This window comes from Quercus robur, chromosome 2, assembly GCF_932294415.1.
Source record: "Quercus robur chromosome 2, dhQueRobu3.1, whole genome shotgun sequence".
Taxonomy (NCBI): domain Eukaryota; kingdom Viridiplantae; phylum Streptophyta; class Magnoliopsida; order Fagales; family Fagaceae; genus Quercus; species Quercus robur.
In genome coordinates this window covers 19460755-19479846 of record NC_065535.1, presented here as the reverse complement: position 1 = coordinate 19479846, position 19092 = coordinate 19460755, and the positions used below count along the sequence as shown (strand labels likewise).

The 19092-nt window shown below is 32.0% G+C and overlaps 2 protein-coding genes across 2 annotated transcripts; both read right to left on the bottom strand.

Annotated features, from left to right (window-relative positions):
* Positions 1-1641: 1641 nt before the first annotated feature.
* On the bottom strand, positions 1642-6454 carry LOC126712783 (aspartyl protease family protein At5g10770-like). Its single transcript, XM_050412243.1, has 3 exons — positions 6194-6454; positions 3234-3671; positions 1642-2640 (listed from the first exon to the last, which is right to left on the bottom strand). The coding sequence occupies exons 1-3, from the start codon at positions 6387-6389 to the stop codon at positions 1814-1816; spliced, it is 1461 nt and encodes a 486-aa protein (XP_050268200.1). The 5' UTR covers positions 6390-6454; the 3' UTR covers positions 1642-1813.
* A 3235-nt stretch (positions 6455-9689) lies between these two features.
* LOC126712785 (aspartyl protease family protein At5g10770-like) lies at positions 9690-14142 on the bottom strand. Its single transcript, XM_050412244.1, has 3 exons — positions 13892-14142; positions 11375-11812; positions 9690-10729 (listed from the first exon to the last, which is right to left on the bottom strand). The coding sequence occupies exons 1-3, from the start codon at positions 14076-14078 to the stop codon at positions 9903-9905; spliced, it is 1452 nt and encodes a 483-aa protein (XP_050268201.1). The 5' UTR covers positions 14079-14142; the 3' UTR covers positions 9690-9902.
* Positions 14143-19092: the final 4950 nt, after the last annotated feature.

Here is a 19092-nt window from a genome sequence, read left to right as displayed (position 1 = left end):
CGAATGTTGGTAAGATGATGGGTTAATTGCTTATCATCATACGATTTAATATAGTTAAAAAAAAAAAAAAAACAAACAAAAAGAGAGGAGATACGTACAAATTTATTTAACAGTACCAATCATGCATGACAGCTTGCATCTTTTATGCTTGATTGACATTGATAGTGGAGTCTTCTAAAGCCCCCATAGATTTGAGATTTTTCTTTATGCTTACGATCGTGCGTGGCCCCTCGGCCTTGTTTAATCTATTGATGTTTTATGGGATTAATATTTCAAAATTCTCACATTTAGATTACTTGTACACATCAATCATAAATGATTTTTTTTTTTAAATAGGAATCATTCACAATTAATTCTGCATTAAATTCCACATTTTTTTTATATAAAAAATTAGAGTTTGTTTGAAAATTATATTTCAATTTGTAGCAAAGCTTAATTTTGATAATATTTACAATTAGAACAGTCAACTATTATAGTTAACTTTCTTATAATCTATAAATAAAATAAATATTATATATTATATGCCCAAAATTCCTTAAACTAAAAAATAATAATTAATTTTGTCAAGAAAAAAATTAAAAATTAAAAAAAAAAAAATCTAACAAACAAGCAAGAATTCATAACTTCATACATTAACATGGAAGCACCCAAATCTCAAAGTCTCAACATTTAAATTTGTGTCCCAAATAGAAAACAGCAAATAGTCAAAGTGTGAAACACGTAATCAGTAGAAATCGAAACACGCATTAAATAACAATAATGATATTAAAAAAAAAAAAAAAATTATACTAGTAGTATTTAAGGTATGTAAGAAGGATTTGTGTCTTGGGAGAGTAATAGCCATAGAAATGGGAAGGGTGTCCAGTTTATCTTTTGTGTTCTTTTATTTATTTATTTTTTTGTTGGGGGCTTGGGGCGGGGGGGTGCTAAAGGGATAGCACATATCCACACCCTCCATATCACTATCAAATGCAAAGATATGAAAATAGCTCGAGTGGTGATCATGGATAACAATTTAGCACTCAACCTTTATCCTCTATCTACATTGGACAAACTGAAAGTAGTTCGTATACACCAAAGACTCAGCTCTACGATAATTCGAGCATTTGATGGGACCAAGAGGGAAGTATTCGCTGAGATCAATTTGACATTAATTAGAAATTGGACCTACCATAGCGAAAATCTGGGGGCCCTACTTGACAACCCTTGCAAGTAATAATATTGCATCGTTAATGTTATACATGACTTGCAAACTTTATTTTATTTAATTACTACCAATCTACGTGCCATGACAAATAACATTTCCATTAATTTGATCAATATATGGTTTATGTTAAACCTAAATTTGTAACAAAGTAACATTTGCAAACAATAATAATGAGAGAAAAGCTTGTATTTAGTGTCTAGTTGCAGTAGACATGATAAGATGCAGATACATGTTCAGTGAAATTGGACACTGGACACAAGTCATGTTTGTATTACATATACATGACTTTTAAACTTTATTTTATTTACCATACACATGTCAAGTCACTAAACCATACCAATCTATATATATGCCAACGCAATTTATATACATTTTCATTGACTGACTTAATTTATCAAATGTTTCACAACATGATTATCTTAAACCCCAATCCGTAACAAAGTAAACCTTTTTATACGTTCATGAATTGCAACCATGATTTTATTTATAACTATAATCATGCCTAGGACACCAGATCTTTGCCAATCTACATTTGCTATGGCAATAAACATTTCCATTGGTTTTATCAATTGTTTATTACATGACTATTTCACCAAATGAACCATTTCAGGCACAACCAGCAGGACCAAACCCAACCCTCGCTCCGGCAACATCATACACCACATCCAGCCTTTTCTGCTGCACATTCCCGAAAATCCCAACAGAACTATCATCACTGTTTCCAGCAAAAGCTAAACAAACCTGCGAAGTTTTTTGAGCGTAAAGTATCCCCGCCGCATCCAAATCCACGTTAACACCACCACTGAATGAAAAGCTTATTTTTGGAATCGAAAATGTAGTGTATTTGCTAAGATCATAACATGTATCAAGTATCGAAAGTGCCCCCGTTGATGGATACTTCTTCATTGCTTGCCTAAACGCCGCCTTCAAGGCACTATACGCTGCAGGCGGCAAGCGAGTTATTACAGTCCCTGAGTCGATAATGGTACCCGCATTTGAAAAAGTCGATGTTGAAATCGATAACTTGCGTCCCCCGAGACTGATTCCAACTATGTCAAGGCCGTAAAATGAAGTACCTTGTCCAGATTTTGACAAGGGAGTGAATTTGATAGCACTTGAAGTTCCAGCACTTTTTCCAAATGTGAGGTGTCCAGTAGAGCTAGAAGTTGAAGGGAGGCAATAAGAGAAGACACGGCCGTATTTTGATGCCGTTTGTTGGACTAAGGAAAGTGCGTCACGACCTAGGCCTAGTAATCCGGCTGCACCGCCGAAAAGGCCTTGGTTGTTTTGGCCACAGCCGAATAGGAAGTTGTTGAACACGTCTGTTGATGTTAGGGTTAGCTTGTCTTTGCTGAAAAATCCCACAGAAAACGATTGGTCGCCATATTGTATACCATATATGCACGTTGAGGTACTGCAGCCAGGTGTATTTCCTGCATCATGACATGAGAGTTATTTCGTTTAGCTTTTAGCTTATTTTGTTTATATATATATATATATATATATATATATATATATATATATATATATCTTTTAAAATAAGTATACTTAACTTCATTTTCAGAAACCAAAAAAAAAAATCTGTAAAAAGATAAATAAGTGAATGTCAAATGAATGGAACATATCTAATATGCCTATCTCCTTTTGTTAACTTGCATAAATTAACGAACCAATCTTTGAATTTACCCTCTCATCAATATTAATATTTTCGTGAAGCTTATTGTTTTGAAATTGATACTAATTTTATTACATTCATGTAAATAAAATTTACGCAAACATTTTAATAGTTCCAGAGATTCCTCACAATTCTCTTTGAAGGCATGCAATAAAAGTGGAACAATATAGAAATAACAAAAGTAAGAAATATGCGCGCATATTTTCTCATTTTGTTAACTTGGAAATAGTACTTATAATAGAACAAAAAAATTAGTGAAACCATCTCTAATTTTCTTATAATTAATTTTCTTGACTAAAAATCCATAAATTGTCACTATAGTTTCCTATATATAAAGGTCTCAGTTGTTACCTGTGGCAGAAGTGAGTTGAGAGCACACAGATGAACTACACGAAATATTTGAATAAGTTGCAGATTGAGATGGGTCAAAGGTTGGTTCCTTTTGTTGGTAGCAAGATCGTGCGCAAGGTTTGCATTGAGTCCAAGTGAGGTCGCTACCTGTATCAAATATGAGTGACAAATCCTTTTTTGGAGTGCCAAGTCCCACGGTCACAATGTAGTTGCCTGAACCAATAGTGCTACCGGACTTGGCTGGGATGGTGGAGTCCTTTGATGCTCTTAAATCATCACGGCTCAACTTCTTGGAGAGCCTAGAGTGGATTGAGTTGACCCTAGATTGGTCTTGTTGGAGGATTTCATCTACAGTGGGAGCTTTAGCTTTGTCTAGTTTAAGTGTGGAGCATGGGCCATGTTTGTGTGCTACTGTCAAGGATGCCCTTTTATCAGAACCTGCATTTTAATTCGACACCAATTAGAATTGTTTGACAAGTAAATATGGGGAGAACTTAATTACAATTCTTTAGGCACAATACATTATGTTATCAATTAAATCCAAACACATGATTACATTGATCAATAAAATATAATTAAACAATATTATCAATTTCTAAATACAAATAAATTCAAATACAAGTATTTGAGTTTAAGTAGAAATATGATATTGAAGGAACTGTATATCTAAGTTTTACCCTAAAATGATTGAAGTGTATCAAGTTATGAATTACAAACATCATATTGCATTATGTTTTTACGAAACACACCAAAAATAAAGTTGCTTATTCAAGAAAAGGCAATGGAAAAGGTACAAGTGGTAAACCCAAACAATACATGCCAAACATCAAATGGATTGACCAATTTACAAGCTTATAGTTTTATTTATTTATTTATTTATTATTTTAAATTCTTTTTGGTAGGTTATGAAGAAAAAGAAAATAGGACAATTACTCAATAACCCGTGAGTCCGTCACTGTCTTCTTACTCAAGAACCCGTGAGTACGCAAGTATATCGGATTTGTCGATAGATATAATAATTAATGGTTGACATCAAATTGGCTGGCGGTGAGTGCTTGATTCATACTCAAGCTACCCGACAATTGTCTGCCCATCAAGAAGTGCAGAAGTGCAGAGAACCTAACTTTTCAGATTTTTTTAGGGCCTTTCATTTGAAAGCACATATTTTACTTATTTTTTTCTCTTCCGCCAAACCCCATAAAGAAAATGAAACCTGAATAGGGCAGGGTCCAGGGATGGTTTGGTTTTACTTAATGGGGGGAAAAAAGGTTTAGTTCATCCCCCATAGTGAGTAAATCAGTCCTAGTTCACTGCAGGATTCTTGACTAATTAGGGGAGAGGTCAATAGTTTTACAAGTGAAATCCATCAAGTGGGGGAAAGAAAAAAGCAACTCTATAGTTTTAGTGTTATTTTTTTATTTTATTTTTATGTAAGAAAGTCTTTGCTAGCTACTTGCTACTTGCTTGCTTCTAGTCTATTAATAATTACAACAAAAGGTTAATGAAATATTTGACACTGTTGCTCCATTTTATAATATTAGAAGAAGAAGATTGGTTAAAAGAAAACTATCTTATGCCAAGTTAAATAAGAAAAAGTCAAGTAATAATTTTCCAATTCATTTTAAAATTGTTACCAAACAGAAGAATATAAGATAATTTTTTAGAAAACATTTAATATATATATATATATATATATTTTGTCGAAACAAACAAAGTTAATTAGATAAACTACCATCTTTTTTTTTTGGCATGGGGAGAAAAAGGAGAGTGATGGGTCCAACCCAACATGGAGATGGGAGAGAGACGTAACGTACCATCCAGCTAGAAGCCCAAGATAGCTACCCTTTAACTAATATAAAGTCCCAAACAAAGATGAATAGACTATCCACCAAAACATACAAAATGATTCCGTTTTGATCAGCGTGTGCTTGATTGATTATGTGTTTTCTGGTCGCACCCTAAGCCAGAGTGCAGCTTGAGTTTCCCCAACTCGTTCATGAGCAAGTGCATGATATTTTAAAACCATGATTAGAGGACATAACCGGACCCTTTAGAACATATTTACAATGGTCACATCCACTTTGTAGGACCTACTAATTACACCACCAATTATAGCCTTAGGACACACCACAAAATGTCTGTCTCAAACCCACTAAGTAAGAATACATGTTCTTTTCTTCTAACCGTTTCCTCAAAAAAAGAAAAAAAAAAAATATATATATATATATATATATATATATATATATATATATATGTGTGTGTGTATATACACATGTGTATGTGTGTTATACTTATTTCTCAATGGCTCAATGAGGACGAAAGGGCTTTATTGGTTCTAGCACCTCTTGTAGTGTTTGGACACCAAGATTCCAATCCCACCGACCTGACCCCACTCATATTTACCAAAGGAACAAATGAACAAAAAAAAAATAACATCCTAAAACTTTTTGGAAATAAATATCAACTATAATCCTATATTTATTTTCACAACTATTTTATGTTATATTTATTTTCGCAATTATTTTATATGACATATTATAACTATTGTCTATTACTTTTACACTAACCTTTTATCTTTTTTTTTTTTTTTTTTTTTTTTTTACTACTCATAATCAATCACATGAGATAGTTGTGAAAATAAGTGTAAAATTAGTCGTTATCCTAGAAATTCTTGGAAAATTTCACTATTAGTTTTGCCCAATGGCCATTTGTTTAATTGTTTCTAAACCTACCCATAATTATTTTGCTCGAGTAGGTTTCTCCAACTTGAGCTGGAGCAAATTACAAACTCCCCGGCCGGCAAAAAAAGAGTTTCAAGTTGCAGTATCAATTATATATAAAACCATAAACTCTATCAGTGACTGAAAAAATAAATTATAAGAGGATTACTATAATAAATAGTAGTATTACAAGAATCCAAAGAAGGAGAGAGAGAGAGAGATGAAAGTTGTATGATAAACCTTTGGTAGAAGAGCTGCAAGTAGGTGATGGCAGTAGAGAGCTGACTTGAAGGGTATGCATATGAGTAAGATGGTTGTTTTCTAAAGTCTCTCTTCCTTCAAGGGCAAATCCCAGCTGATTCAGAGAGCAAAGAAATACAAGAAAGCTAAAGAGGATAAACCCAAGGAAGGAGGAGGAGGAAGTGGGAGTCGCCATTATTGTTTATCCTTCTCTCTCAACTCTCAACTATGTTGCTCTTACCATGTGTGCGCTCTTATGGTTTTTTTTGGCCTTAATATAAGCTTTTTTTTTTTTTTTTTAATAATTATTATATTATATTTATTTTTATTGATGTGATAATATAAGCTAATTAAAGATACAATAGATTATCAATCTCACACGCCAACCACTTTAACAAGCGTATTTAGTTGAGGACAATATGGTATTTATCTATGTTAGTAGCTATCCCTAATAATTGAGCTTGCTTGACATAACTTGGAGGAATTGCAAATCCTTAAAAAACGCCTAGCCGGATTAAGGTTATTCTTGTCCTTTCAAGGATTTGGAGGATATCTGAAGAAACTTTTCTCCTAATTACTTCCTAATTTGGCTACATGAATTTTGTTTTCACTTTCATTTTCCGGTCCACCTTCACGCAAGTGCCTTATAGTTATCGTCTACTATTTTGTAATACAGGCAATCTTCTTAAGACCCTTGATACTCCTGGGATTTTCATTCTCCTATCTTTTATGCAAAAAGAAGTTGTGCATTCCTTGTTTACAAATATGTTCGACACTTTTGATGGTTACAACAAAAGAGAAAAGATTTGAACCTCAGATATGTTTCTGTTGAAAATATCAAAAATTGTCAATCAATTGAACTACAAAACTTTAAGCATGTTCACCGTGTTTTAAATAAAAGGGAAATGCTAACGAATGCTCTTAGGGCATTGGTTAATAATTCATTTTAAAAAAGTTTTGACATCATTTTTTTGGGAAATGAAAAAAAATGTCAAAATATTAATTGTTTTTTTTTTCTTTTCCTATAAAAACTTTCTTTAACTAGATTCTTAACCAATACCCTAAGGGTACTCATTAGCATGAGCCTTAAATAAAATATCATTTCAACAATCTAATTTGTCTAGACAAAATAATTAATAACATTTGTTGTTACGGAGGAAATGACAAAATTTAACTCCTTTTTAGTTTTTACATATCAACTCAAATAGACTTTTTGAGGTAGGATAATTGTCCTACCATGATTTCTATTCAATGACCCTAATTGGATTTTCATCATTTCACTTGAAATAATTTGAAATGAAAACATCCAATTTCATAATTAAGGTTCCGTTTTAAAGTTTAACAATGTACAAAATATCACGTCATTTAAACTTTAAAAAAATTACGTGACATTGAATATTCCTTTCAAATTAATAATATATAATTTAAATCATAAAATAGATCTAGTTAAAATGGAGATAATCTTAACAGCTGAATAATCGTACTTGCACCAACAAATGAAGAGGTATGGGCTACCAAGCTTTTAAAATTACTCATTTGTTTTCTTATTAAAATATATGTAATTAAGGCCTAAATATGTTTCTAAGAGCCTTGAAATTCCATTGATTTGCACATTTTGGTATTTCTAAGAGAGATATCCAAGGTTCAAATTCCCCCACCTTGAACCATCTATGTACAAAAAAGACCTAAATATGTACTATAGTTATTTTAACTTTCTTGTGCCACATGAACACTAATTTTATCTTGGATCCATTAAAGTGAGTTAGATTTTTTCCCCAGTAATTTTATTTTGGATTGATAATGAAAGCAAGTTAAACCTTTTTTCCCCTAATAATGCTACAAATACAATAATTATGCTCACAATTTTTTTTACAATTTGCTAACATAGTTCATAGTAATTTGTTAATGATTTTCCATGGTTTTAAAAACAGGTACGGTCAAAGAACTGGTTTCGGTCCCAATTCCTGGTTTTATTCTGTTTTGGGGCTTTTACCGGACCGGATTGGTGCCCAATTGAATTGGCTAGTCTAGTTGGATTTTTAAAACCATTGATTTTCATATTGACCCACCATTGACATCATTTTCTATAATTTACAACTTGCAGCCTCAGTATTTTTGTGAAAAAAATTATAAAGAGAAGTTTTACATCAATTTTTATTTTCCCCCTAGAAGAAAGGGATGCTAGAGTTTCTGTGGATGGGCGTAAAATGATCTTTGTTATCTTTGTCAATCATGAATATAACATCATTTCTATTGTCAGGACACATGTTCATTAGTGGCTCTCATAAGTAGAACAACAAAAAAAACTCTCATGTCAGCTCTACCCATAGTTGAGTATACGCTTTATTAGCGATGAATGAAGTGATTGTGCACATCCATAGTTGCACAAAGAAGAATCCATCTTTACTCCACCCATATTTGAGTAAAGGCACCCTATTGGTGAGTATTGGCACTTTGGTTATTAAGAAAAAATGCTAACATTCCAGGGAGAGACTATCCAAGAAAAGGCTTTTGTACAAGATAGAGATTACCGTAAGTGTAATTACAAGTGGTTTGGTAGAAAGGTTCATAGTCCACACGTGAAGAGGCTTCCATTAATTTTAAGGGGAGACTAAAAGCCTGTTTGGCATAAGTTTCAGTTTTTAGCTTTTAGTTTTTATGTATAACTTTTTAAAATCATGTTTTTTCCAGCTTTTTTCATTTTTTTTTTCAAATTTTTTCAAGATACAAGTATATTTAGCACACTTTTAGTAAAAAATTTTCATCAAAAAGCTAGATAAGCTATCTCTAAATGGACATTAAGGGTCTGTTTGGATACAACTTATTTTGCTGAAAACTGAAAACACTGTAGCAAAATAATTTTTAAATGTGTGAATAGTGCCGTAGGACCCATTTTTAATATTTTTTTCTGAATAAAGTGGTTGTGGGTCCAGTAAACAGTGCTCTCTATCTCTAAAACGCGTGCAAAAAAAAAAAAAAAAAAAAAAAAAAAAAAAAAGAGAAAATGCAAAACGTGAAACGCACAAACGCACAGACATTGAATCCAAACCACACCTAAGTGAAACAATTCTTCCATTCATTAAGTGCTTTGGTATAAGGGATTGGAGATATTCACACCCTTTATGTCACTATCCAATGTAAAGACATTATAATAGCTCGAGTGCTCATCAATAATGGTTTAGCACTCAACGTTTATCATCTTGCTACATTGGACAAACTAAAAGTAGTTCGGACACACCTTAAACTAAGCGCTACGATAACCCGAGCAATTGATGGAATGGAAAGGAAAGTATTCCATGAGATCAATTTGACAGTAGAAATTGGACCTACCATAGCGAAAATCCAACAAAAGAAGACGAAAATCTGGGTCCCTAGTTTACAAATGAAGTAAATAACCCTTGCAAGCAATAATATTACATTGTTATACATGACTTACAAACTTTAATTTATTTACTATGCCATCGCAATTAACATCGACATTGATTTTATCAACATATGATTTATAAAGTGATTATATTAAACCCAAAATCCGTAACAAAGTAACCCTCGTTGTACATAACTTGCAAACATGTTTTTATTTAGATACACATGTGCTTAATTAAGTCACTAATATTAACCATTGCCAATCTATTTTGCCATGGCAATTAACATTTCCATTGATTTTTATCAATGGTTTATTATTACATGACTATTTGATCACCAAACCATTTCAGGTACAACCAGCAGGACCAAACCCAACTCTCCCTCCTGCAACATCATACACCACCTCCAACCTTTTCTGCTGCACATTCCCGAAAATCCCAACAGAATTATCATCACTGTTTCCAGCAAAAGCCAAACAAACCTGCGAGATTTTTTGAGCGATAATTATCCCCGACACATCCAAATCCACGTTCACATTGCCACTAAACGAAAAGCTTATCTCTGGAATCGAAAATGTCTCGTATTTGCTAAGATCATAGCATGTATCAAGCAACGAAAACCCACTTGTCAAAGGGTAACTCTTCATTGCATCCTTAAACGCCGCCTTCAAGGCGCTATAAGCATCGGGCGGCAAACGTGTTATGACAGTCCCTGAATCGATAATGGTGCCTGCATTCGAAAAAACTGAGGTTGCAATCGATAACTTCTTTCCACCTAAGGTGATCCCGAGTGTGTCGAGGCCGTAAAATGAGGTATCTTCAGTGAGTTTCGACAAGGGAGTGAATTTGATGGCACTCGAAGAGCTAGCAGTTTTTCCAAACGTGAGGCTACCAGTAGCGCTAGAAGTTGAAGGAAGGCAATAAGAGAAGACACGGTTGTATTTTGTTGCAGTTTGTTGGATTAAGGAAAGTGGGTCACGGCCGAGACCAAGTAATCCAGCTGCACCACTGAAGAGACCTTGGTTGTTTTGGCCACAGCCGAATAAGAAATTGTTGAACACATCTGTTGATGTCAGGGTTAGCTTCTCTTTGCCGAAAAATCCCATCGAGAATGATTGATCGCCATATTTTATGCCGTACTCACAGGTCGAAGAACTGCAGCCCGGGGAGTTCCCTACGTTATCACAAATTTTTTTATGGTAAAGATTATTCTTTCACATTTGATGATGTACATTTTTTTTTAATTATTCTATTTATGTGAATTACATCAGATATAAAAAGGTAGTATTAAGTTATTTTAGGACTTTCATTAACAAAAATACTTTCCAAATTTACAATTTTCAGTTTTCACTAGATTTTTTTAATTATTCTATTTATGTGAATCACATCGGATATAAAAAGGTAGTATTAATTTATTTTAGGACTTTCATTAAAAAAAAAATACTTTCCAAATTTTCACTTTTCACTTTTCACTCTCATTAGCTTATTATAAAAATAAAAAATAAAATTAGCAGCCTGTTCTATGTTCAAGAAATAATTTTACTTCTTATCAAAAAAAAAAAAATTTACTTTATTTCTTAGAATAATGTTTTAAAAGAAAATTTTGAAATATTTGAATAATTAATTAATTATTATATAAATATTCAATAATAAAATATTACTTAGAACTTAGAAGAGGATATTTAGCCTGACTATTTTTAAATAAGACACCAATTAATTTTTAAGGTAATATGAGATCAAATCTTAAATCTCTTATTTAACTATAATTATTGCTATGTCTATGGTTACCTATATATAAAGGTCTCAAACTATTAAATACCTGTGGCAGAAGAGAGTTGAGAGCACAGTGATGAACTACACGAAATATTTGAATAAGTCGATGATTTAGATGGATCAAAGGTTGGTTCCTTTTGTTGGTAGCAAGATTTTAAGCAAGGTTGGCATTGAGTCCAAGTGATGTCACTACCAGTATCAAACATGAGTGTCAAGTCCCTTTTTGGAGTGCCAAGGCCAACGGTCACAACGTAGTTGCCCGAGCCAATGGTGCTACCAGACTTGGCTGGGATGGTAGTGGCCTTTGATGCACGTAAACCATTAAGACCCAACTTTTTTGAGAGCCTGGCGTGAATCGAATTGACCCTGGATTGGTCTTGTTCGAGGATTTCAGTCATAGTGGGTGCTTTAACTTTGTCTTGATTGAGTTGAGAGCACGGGCCATGTTTGTCTACCACTGTCAAGGATGCCCTTTTATTAGAACCTGCATTTTAATTCGACATCGATTAGAATTGTTTTGACATATAAACAAATTCATACAACTGTCGATTATTGTATGTTTTCACCAAACACAACTAAAATAAAATTGTTTATTCAGGAAAAGGTAACAATAAGTGGCTAACCAAAAGAATACATGCCAAATATCAATGAAATGGATTGACCAATAGACACGCTTATAGGATTTATTTTTATTTTTATTTTTATTTTTTTTAAGGTTATGAAGAAAAAGATAATAGGACGATTATTCAAGAACCCGGGACAGCCAAAAAAAACCTAATTTGACAAATTCTTTTTAGGACCTATGTTTTGTCAACACAAATTTTACTTACTTTTGTCATTCCACCGAACCCCATCTAGAAAAATGAAATCTGAATAGGGCAGGCATAATTAGGTTCTACTTAATTAAAAATAAATAAAAATAGTTAGGTTTATTCCCATAGTGATTAGATGGGTCATCAAAGGATTCTTGCCAGCCATCGGATATGATTACACCATTTATTATAATACTCCCCCGTCCCGCTTTCTTTGTCCTCTATTTTATTTTGGGATGTCTTAAAATATTATCCTGTTTCTAAAAATAAAAGTCATTAATTTACTAATGTTCCTATTATACCCTTATTAATTTATTAATTCAATTTTTTGATAAATTTATTTAAGGGTAGTTTTGGAAACTTATACATTTTTAAAAGGTAAACAAAAATAAATAAATAATGTTTTCTTAAAAAGTTTGATTTTTCAAATAGGACAAACAAAGTGGGACGGAGAGAGTATTTGTCAAAATTCTAGACTGTAAGTGATGGATAATCACTTTTATATAAATCAATCGTTTTTTTTCCACTAAGAAAAAATTTTGTTTTTTCAGTTATTATTTGGAAAGGGAAAGGGAGGGGTAGAAACTAGAAAGAAAAGGAGGAGAATGACAGGTTGAACTTGTGGGGGATAGGGGAGATGTTAAGGGACAGTGGGCTAGAAGCTCATTGGCTCAACCATGCGTATATCTGTTAACTGCCCATGACAGCTCTCCTTGAGTGTGTGCTTTTTTTTACTTTTTTATTTTGAGAGATGTGTTTACTTGGTGGCTTAGTGTGTGTTGTGCTTGACATAATCGGACCCATGAAAGTGAATGTGAAATAACAAATGTGAAAAAGCGAAAAATAAGATTATAAAAGTCCTGTCGCACGAATTGGCTTCGATCGAGTGCTCCCGTGAAATGTAACATTAGACTTATTGAATTTTTTTTTTTTTTTGGTAAACAAAAAATGGGTAGAGAAAGGTGATCAGTGTGGCTTCTCTATTTTGGCATGACCATAGTAACACATTACCCACTTTTGGGTGAGACCCATACTTTTAGTCTACGTGAAAAACTCATTTATTTTTTAGATCGACCATTTAGAATACAAATAAAATATAAAGAGTACCAACAAACAATTAATTGTTAGGACTCAGAACCTAATTCCTGAAACTTATTGGCAAGTAAGGAAGCCACGTTAATTGCCCCTTCTGTCTTTTATCAACCCTTGGCCCCTATTGCAATAGTCACATCCACTTTGTAGGACCATCTACCAATCATAGCCTTTTATGATACACCATAAAATGCCACCTCAAAGCCGCCAAGTGATTATCAAATCATTACCTAGCTGTGACAAAATATTTTGCTCTTTCCCAATTGCCCCATGAGAAGTATACCCCAGTACCTCTTATAGTGTTTGACTACTGAGCTTCTACTCTCACCAGCCCTCTTCTCCTATTTTTACCTTTAAAAAATATAAACAACAATCCCAAAACTTTATGGAAATAAGTGTCAATCCTACATACCAAATAATGTGCTCTAACATTTTGTGAAAGAAAAAGTTCTACTATTAGTATTGCTCATTGACAATTTGTTTCTAGACCTACCCACACTTCTTTTGCTGGAGTAGGTTTCTCCAACTTACAAGAACCTAATAAATTATACATTATAAGACTGAAAAAATAATAAATTATAAGAATAGTAATGAATATAATAAGTATATGAGTAATTAGTGAGAGAGAGAGAGAGAGAGATGAAAGTTGTATGAGAAACCTTTGGTAGAAGGGCTGCAAGTAGTTGACGGTATTAGAGAGCTGACATTAAGGGTATGCATATGAGTAAGATGATCGCTTTCCAACTCTCTTCGTTGAAGGGCAAATCCCAGGTTGTCCAGAGTGCAAAGAAAAACAAGAACGCTATAGAAGAGCAACCTAAGGAAGGAAGTGGTGGGAGTGGCCATTGTTTATACTTTATATCCTTAGCTACTACGTTGCTATCTTACTAATATGTGCACTCTTAGTGTCTTTCTTGACCTTTATATTTATAGGATTATTGGTGATAGATGCAAATCAAAATCCTGCAATCAAGGGCGGAGCTAGGGGGTTCGAGGAGGGGCAATTGCCCCCCTGACCCCACCCCAAGCCCCACATCAAACTCAGTCATGCATTTGTTGCCACACATCAATTATTATTTCTACTGTGTTGATTTGTTGCCACACATTAGTTATTATCTCTACTATTTTTTGTATTGTACACCTAGATGTATTCTTTTCTTTTTTAATAATATTTCTAACGTTATTAAGTCAAAATTGCTTATTTCCTTTATGATATACCAATCATAAGTAGGCTGTAAGTAAAGGTAGCAAAATAAATAAGAGATTTTAAAAAGTTGGATCACCATTTTTTGTTCCCTAATACAGATTTAGCACGAAAACTTCTCTATTACCTTTTTTCATTCATGTTTATGTGTTTTACTTGTTTAAAATATTTACTTAAACTTATAATTACCTTAGAATTTAGAATACCTTAAGGATATTAAGGATAACAGTGACTATTAAATTTCAACTCTTACATTAGGCATGGAAAAAAATTGAAAAAATACAAGAACAAAATATAATTTTCATGTACCTTTATACTTAATCTTGCCACTCCAAACTAAAATTCTGGCTCTGCAATTGCATGCAATAGATCACCAATTTTTCCGAGTCACCCACTTCAACATATACAAGCGTATTAACTTCACTTGAGGACTTCTTCTTTTTCTTTTTCTTTTTTTTTTCTTTTTTCCATAAACGGGATTAATGGATTATTATTAACAGCAAATCTAGAAGTCCACAAGAAAAAATCAAACAAACCGTGAGCTACACGAACACAAACAGCAAGTAATACAATTGTACTTGCAACGATATGTTTGGCTACTTTAAAATTATTGCTCATTTAATTTCTTGTTAAAATTTATGTAATTTTATTGAAATATGTGTAATTAAATACCTAATAAACATGTCATTCTAAGTACTTTTAACTTTTTTTTGTGCCAAGAATTAGACCCTTTTGGACATACACCACTATTAGTTTTTTAAAAACTTTTTCCTCTCTCTTCGTGTGTGTTAAAAATACTTATTAGTATTCTAAAAATAATAATAATAATAATAATTTGTGCCACATGAACATCATTTAAACAAAGAGAACTAAAAGTAGATGCCTAAAAAATTAGAAGTAAATACTACCTAATTTTAAAAATGGTTTGCCAAAGGCCTTGTAACTGAATTGGCACTTCCCCATACACAAAGTGCTTGGGGGTTTAGGGGAAAAGGGTTCGAGCTGCGGGGTTAGCAGCATATTGTAATTATCTTTTTAAAAAAAATGGTTTTGTTAATGGGTGTCCTTAGGACAACGGTTAATAAATCATTAAGGAAAGTTTTTATGTCACTTTTATGGGAAATTAAAAAGGTTGTCAAAACATTAATTGTTTTTTTCCTTTTTCTTTTCCCATAAATATTTTCCCTAAAATGGTTTATTAACAAATGCTCTTAAAGCATTTATTAAATTTTTCCTTTTAAAAGTTACGTAATTTAATTGCATCTTGGATGTGATGCAAGTTATACACTCTTTTAATTTTTCTAGTAGTGTTATAGATACAATGAATTTCACAATGTACTAAAATTGTAAGTTTTATAATTTTCACATGAATCCCACCACTAACACCAAATTATTTTCTATCATTCATAACTTGGCAATTGTGAAAGAAAAAAATTTTATGAATTAAAGCTCTATTTGTTAATTTCAAGGTTAATGTTTTGTAGAAAATAAGTCATTTTTCATAATGTGTTTTCTATAAAAAAAAATGTCTCATTTGTCTATGTCCGGTAAAAACCTTAAATGAGTTGGAATATGATTTTTTAACTTCCCTTATTTAGATTACCAAGAAATGAAGTTCATTTTCCAAAAAAAAAAGAAGTTAAAAACAATCTCCAAAAAATGAGCAATATTTTTTATATTAGCTTAACTAGTAAAGTCTTTCATGGTTGAATAAGAAATTTGGAATTCGAATTCCGCCTACTTCAAAAACCGATTGGTGTCTTGGTCTAATGATAATGTAAAAATAATAATAATTTTCCTTTGATTCATTTTTTCTTATGCTACCCAATATTGAAAAATATAAAAAACTATTTTTACACAAAATTTTCCATCAAAATAAACAAAATAAGCTGTGTACCTTTTTTTTTTTTTTTTCTAGAAGAAAGGAGGTGCTATGTAAAATGACACGTTCTACTGTAACAACCCTTTTTTTTTCCCCCTTTTCTAGAAGAAAGGAGGTGCTATGTAAAATGACGCGTTCTACTGTAACAACCCACTTGCTCATGTAATTGTTTGATTTGCGGCACGACTGGCGCTGCTAATTTAAAATTTTCTGATTTCCCTTTCACACATGAAAGAGATTGAAAGCGAAACCAATCTATTTTCTTTCCGGACAAGACCTAATTACCTTATTGGTACTTACTCAGAAAGAAAAACCTTATCTTAATGGAGGTTTTTTTGGGACTTGGGAATTGGGATAATGGTGGTATGAAAACTACTTCTTTTACGGTTAAACATGAATGCAATGCATACCCTTCAGCTGACAGCTGCTGAAACTTTCTTATTGGAAGCCTCACACTAATTTTGGCTTATAGTATGATTAGTTTATGATTTGTGTTTAACAAACAAATATATATTTTGTAGTTTAGTCCTTTTTCTGGAAACCCAGGTATTGGTCATTTGAAAGGAATTGACATTCATTTACCCCAATTCTTGAGATAAAATTTTCAATTCATATGTTTGGAATCTAAATACTAGCCAAATAAAAATCATATTATTCTCTTTTCTTCACTATTTCTTCAATTGAATAGCAAAAAAAAAAAAAAAAAAAAACTAAGGCGTACAAGTATTATTTTCTACACGATCCTGGTATTAACAAAACCCGAAGTACTAAGATTTCAAATTTGATTAGTATTATTTTTTAAATCTCAATTAATAAACAAACAATTTTAATTTCTTTTTAAAACAAATTGTTGACAACATAGTGTTCCGTACCACCAAATTTGATTATTGATAAAATTCGTTTCCGTGCGTACACTTGAGTTACAGTCTAGTTCAATTTATATATTTGAAATCCTAACTTCCTTACATAAAATGAGGGCCAAATCGCTTCAAATTTGATCCGATTTCCAATTTATTTCGTGACATTTGATACCCTTTTTTACCAACTACACTAAATTAATATCCATTATTCTTCCCCCCCCCCCCCCCCCTAAATTAATCCCAACTTTTAAATTAAGTAGTATTGTATCTATATATTATATTGAGGTTTTAATTGGAGTCTTCCCAAAATCTTATATTTCCAATAATTCATGCTTATTCCAAACTAATAAGTAAGATTGTAAAACCAACCAACCCATTCAAATTTGCATTTTTTTTTTTATACAAGATAGAAACTATATTCTAACTTAATCTAAGTGCATATTTGAATTCCATTTCATTTAGTTCTTAATGAATTGAATTCAATTCAAATTGCAATTCATTCAAACTAATGAATTAAATTTGAATTGATTAATTAATTTGATGGTTTCAAAACGAGTTAATCAAAAAGGTTGAAATGCCACTGTCCAATTACTTATCAAATTGGCACATCTTAACAGGGGCAAAGTGATTTTTATCAACTTTATTAGAAAAGCCTATCTAAAAAAAAAATATTGTATCATATCATATACTATATAATAAAAGTTGGGTTTAAATGTTGTAGTTGCGTCAAGTAGAATTACCAAATTGCAGAAACTCTTTTAGATTTTTTTTAAAAAAATAGATATATATTTTTTGTCCTTATCTTCTTTTCCTATAATTTCTAAATTGATAAAAATTTTAATTTGATTACAATACAAATTCTTCATGTAATCTTTTTATTATTAATTTATCTATTCTTTTAATTTCTTATTGTAAGGAAAAAATTTAAGTCCCTAACCCAAAGGATAAATGAACTTAGGCCCAAAAAGCCCAATACAATGAATTTCTAGAAAGTTGGATGGAAAATTGGGTTTTTAAGAATTAGACAACAAGTGAAGTAGGTTTTGATGACAAGAAAATAAAGATAGACTGATTTAAACTAAGAAAAATCATCCTCGGCACAGTCCGATGAGATCGGTTCTTATATATTTCTCTCAAGTTTGGTTACAAGTTCAGTTCTTGATTGCCACAGTGTTTCTCCCTTGGTTTCTCAATCCCTTTCTCTTAGGGCATCCCTTCTAATTTATACTACTCCTCCCTTCTCATCTTTACCCTCCACCTGGATGGTAGATTGCTTGGGTTGATCTTTCTCTCATCAGCACTTTCCAAAAGTCTTTGGGAGTAGTTGTAAGGCTAAAAAACACTGTTCAAATATCACTTCCTAATTAATGCAACCAGAGTGTTAGTTACAGAGTATTCAATGTAGTGGTAGCAGTTTTATCTTAGATATTTCTTAGCTCCCATCCCTCCTATTTGTTTGTAACGCATGTTCTTATCAATAGAATTTCCTAGAATGTCATCTTGGATGATAGGATATACACTTTGATTTATGCTTCATTTATCCAAGGAGGTATTTCTCCTCGGCATGCCTTCCCTAAGATCTTATTTCAATTATTGTATTGGATAGTTTTTAATTATTAAATTCAAGATTTTTCTATTTAAATATACGTTGGTGATTAATTGAAATATACATATATATATAAATATATATATATATATATATATATATATGCATTTTATAATACCTTATACTCACATAATATGCATTTATTATATAACTTAAAAGTAAAATATTCATTTATTTTTATTATATATATATTTTATTATCTAATTTTAAGTAAATTAATAAAAAAATTATTTACATATATATTTTGCCGTGCATCTCAATAATGCTAATTTATTAGAAAAGTAAAGAATTGAACGTCACCCATACTT

Coding starts and splice junctions, on each gene's coding strand:
- LOC126712783 (XM_050412243.1), bottom strand. CDS start 6,389: ATGGCGACTCCCACTTCCTCCTCCTCCTTCCTTGGGTTTATCCTCTTT. Junction 3,672..6,193: donor TTGCAGCTCTTCTACCAAAG/GTTTATCATACA, acceptor ATTAAAATGCAG/GTTCTGATAAAAGGGCATCC. Junction 2,641..3,233: donor TCAACTCACTTCTGCCACAG/GTAACAACTGAG, acceptor GTCATGATGCAG/GAAATACACCTGGCTGCAGT.
- LOC126712785 (XM_050412244.1), bottom strand. CDS start 14,078: ATGGCCACTCCCACCACTTCCTTCCTTAGGTTGCTCTTCTATAGCGTT. Junction 11,813..13,891: donor TTGCAGCCCTTCTACCAAAG/GTTTCTCATACA, acceptor ATTAAAATGCAG/GTTCTAATAAAAGGGCATCC. Junction 10,730..11,374: donor TCAACTCTCTTCTGCCACAG/GTATTTAATAGT, acceptor GTGATAACGTAG/GGAACTCCCCGGGCTGCAGT.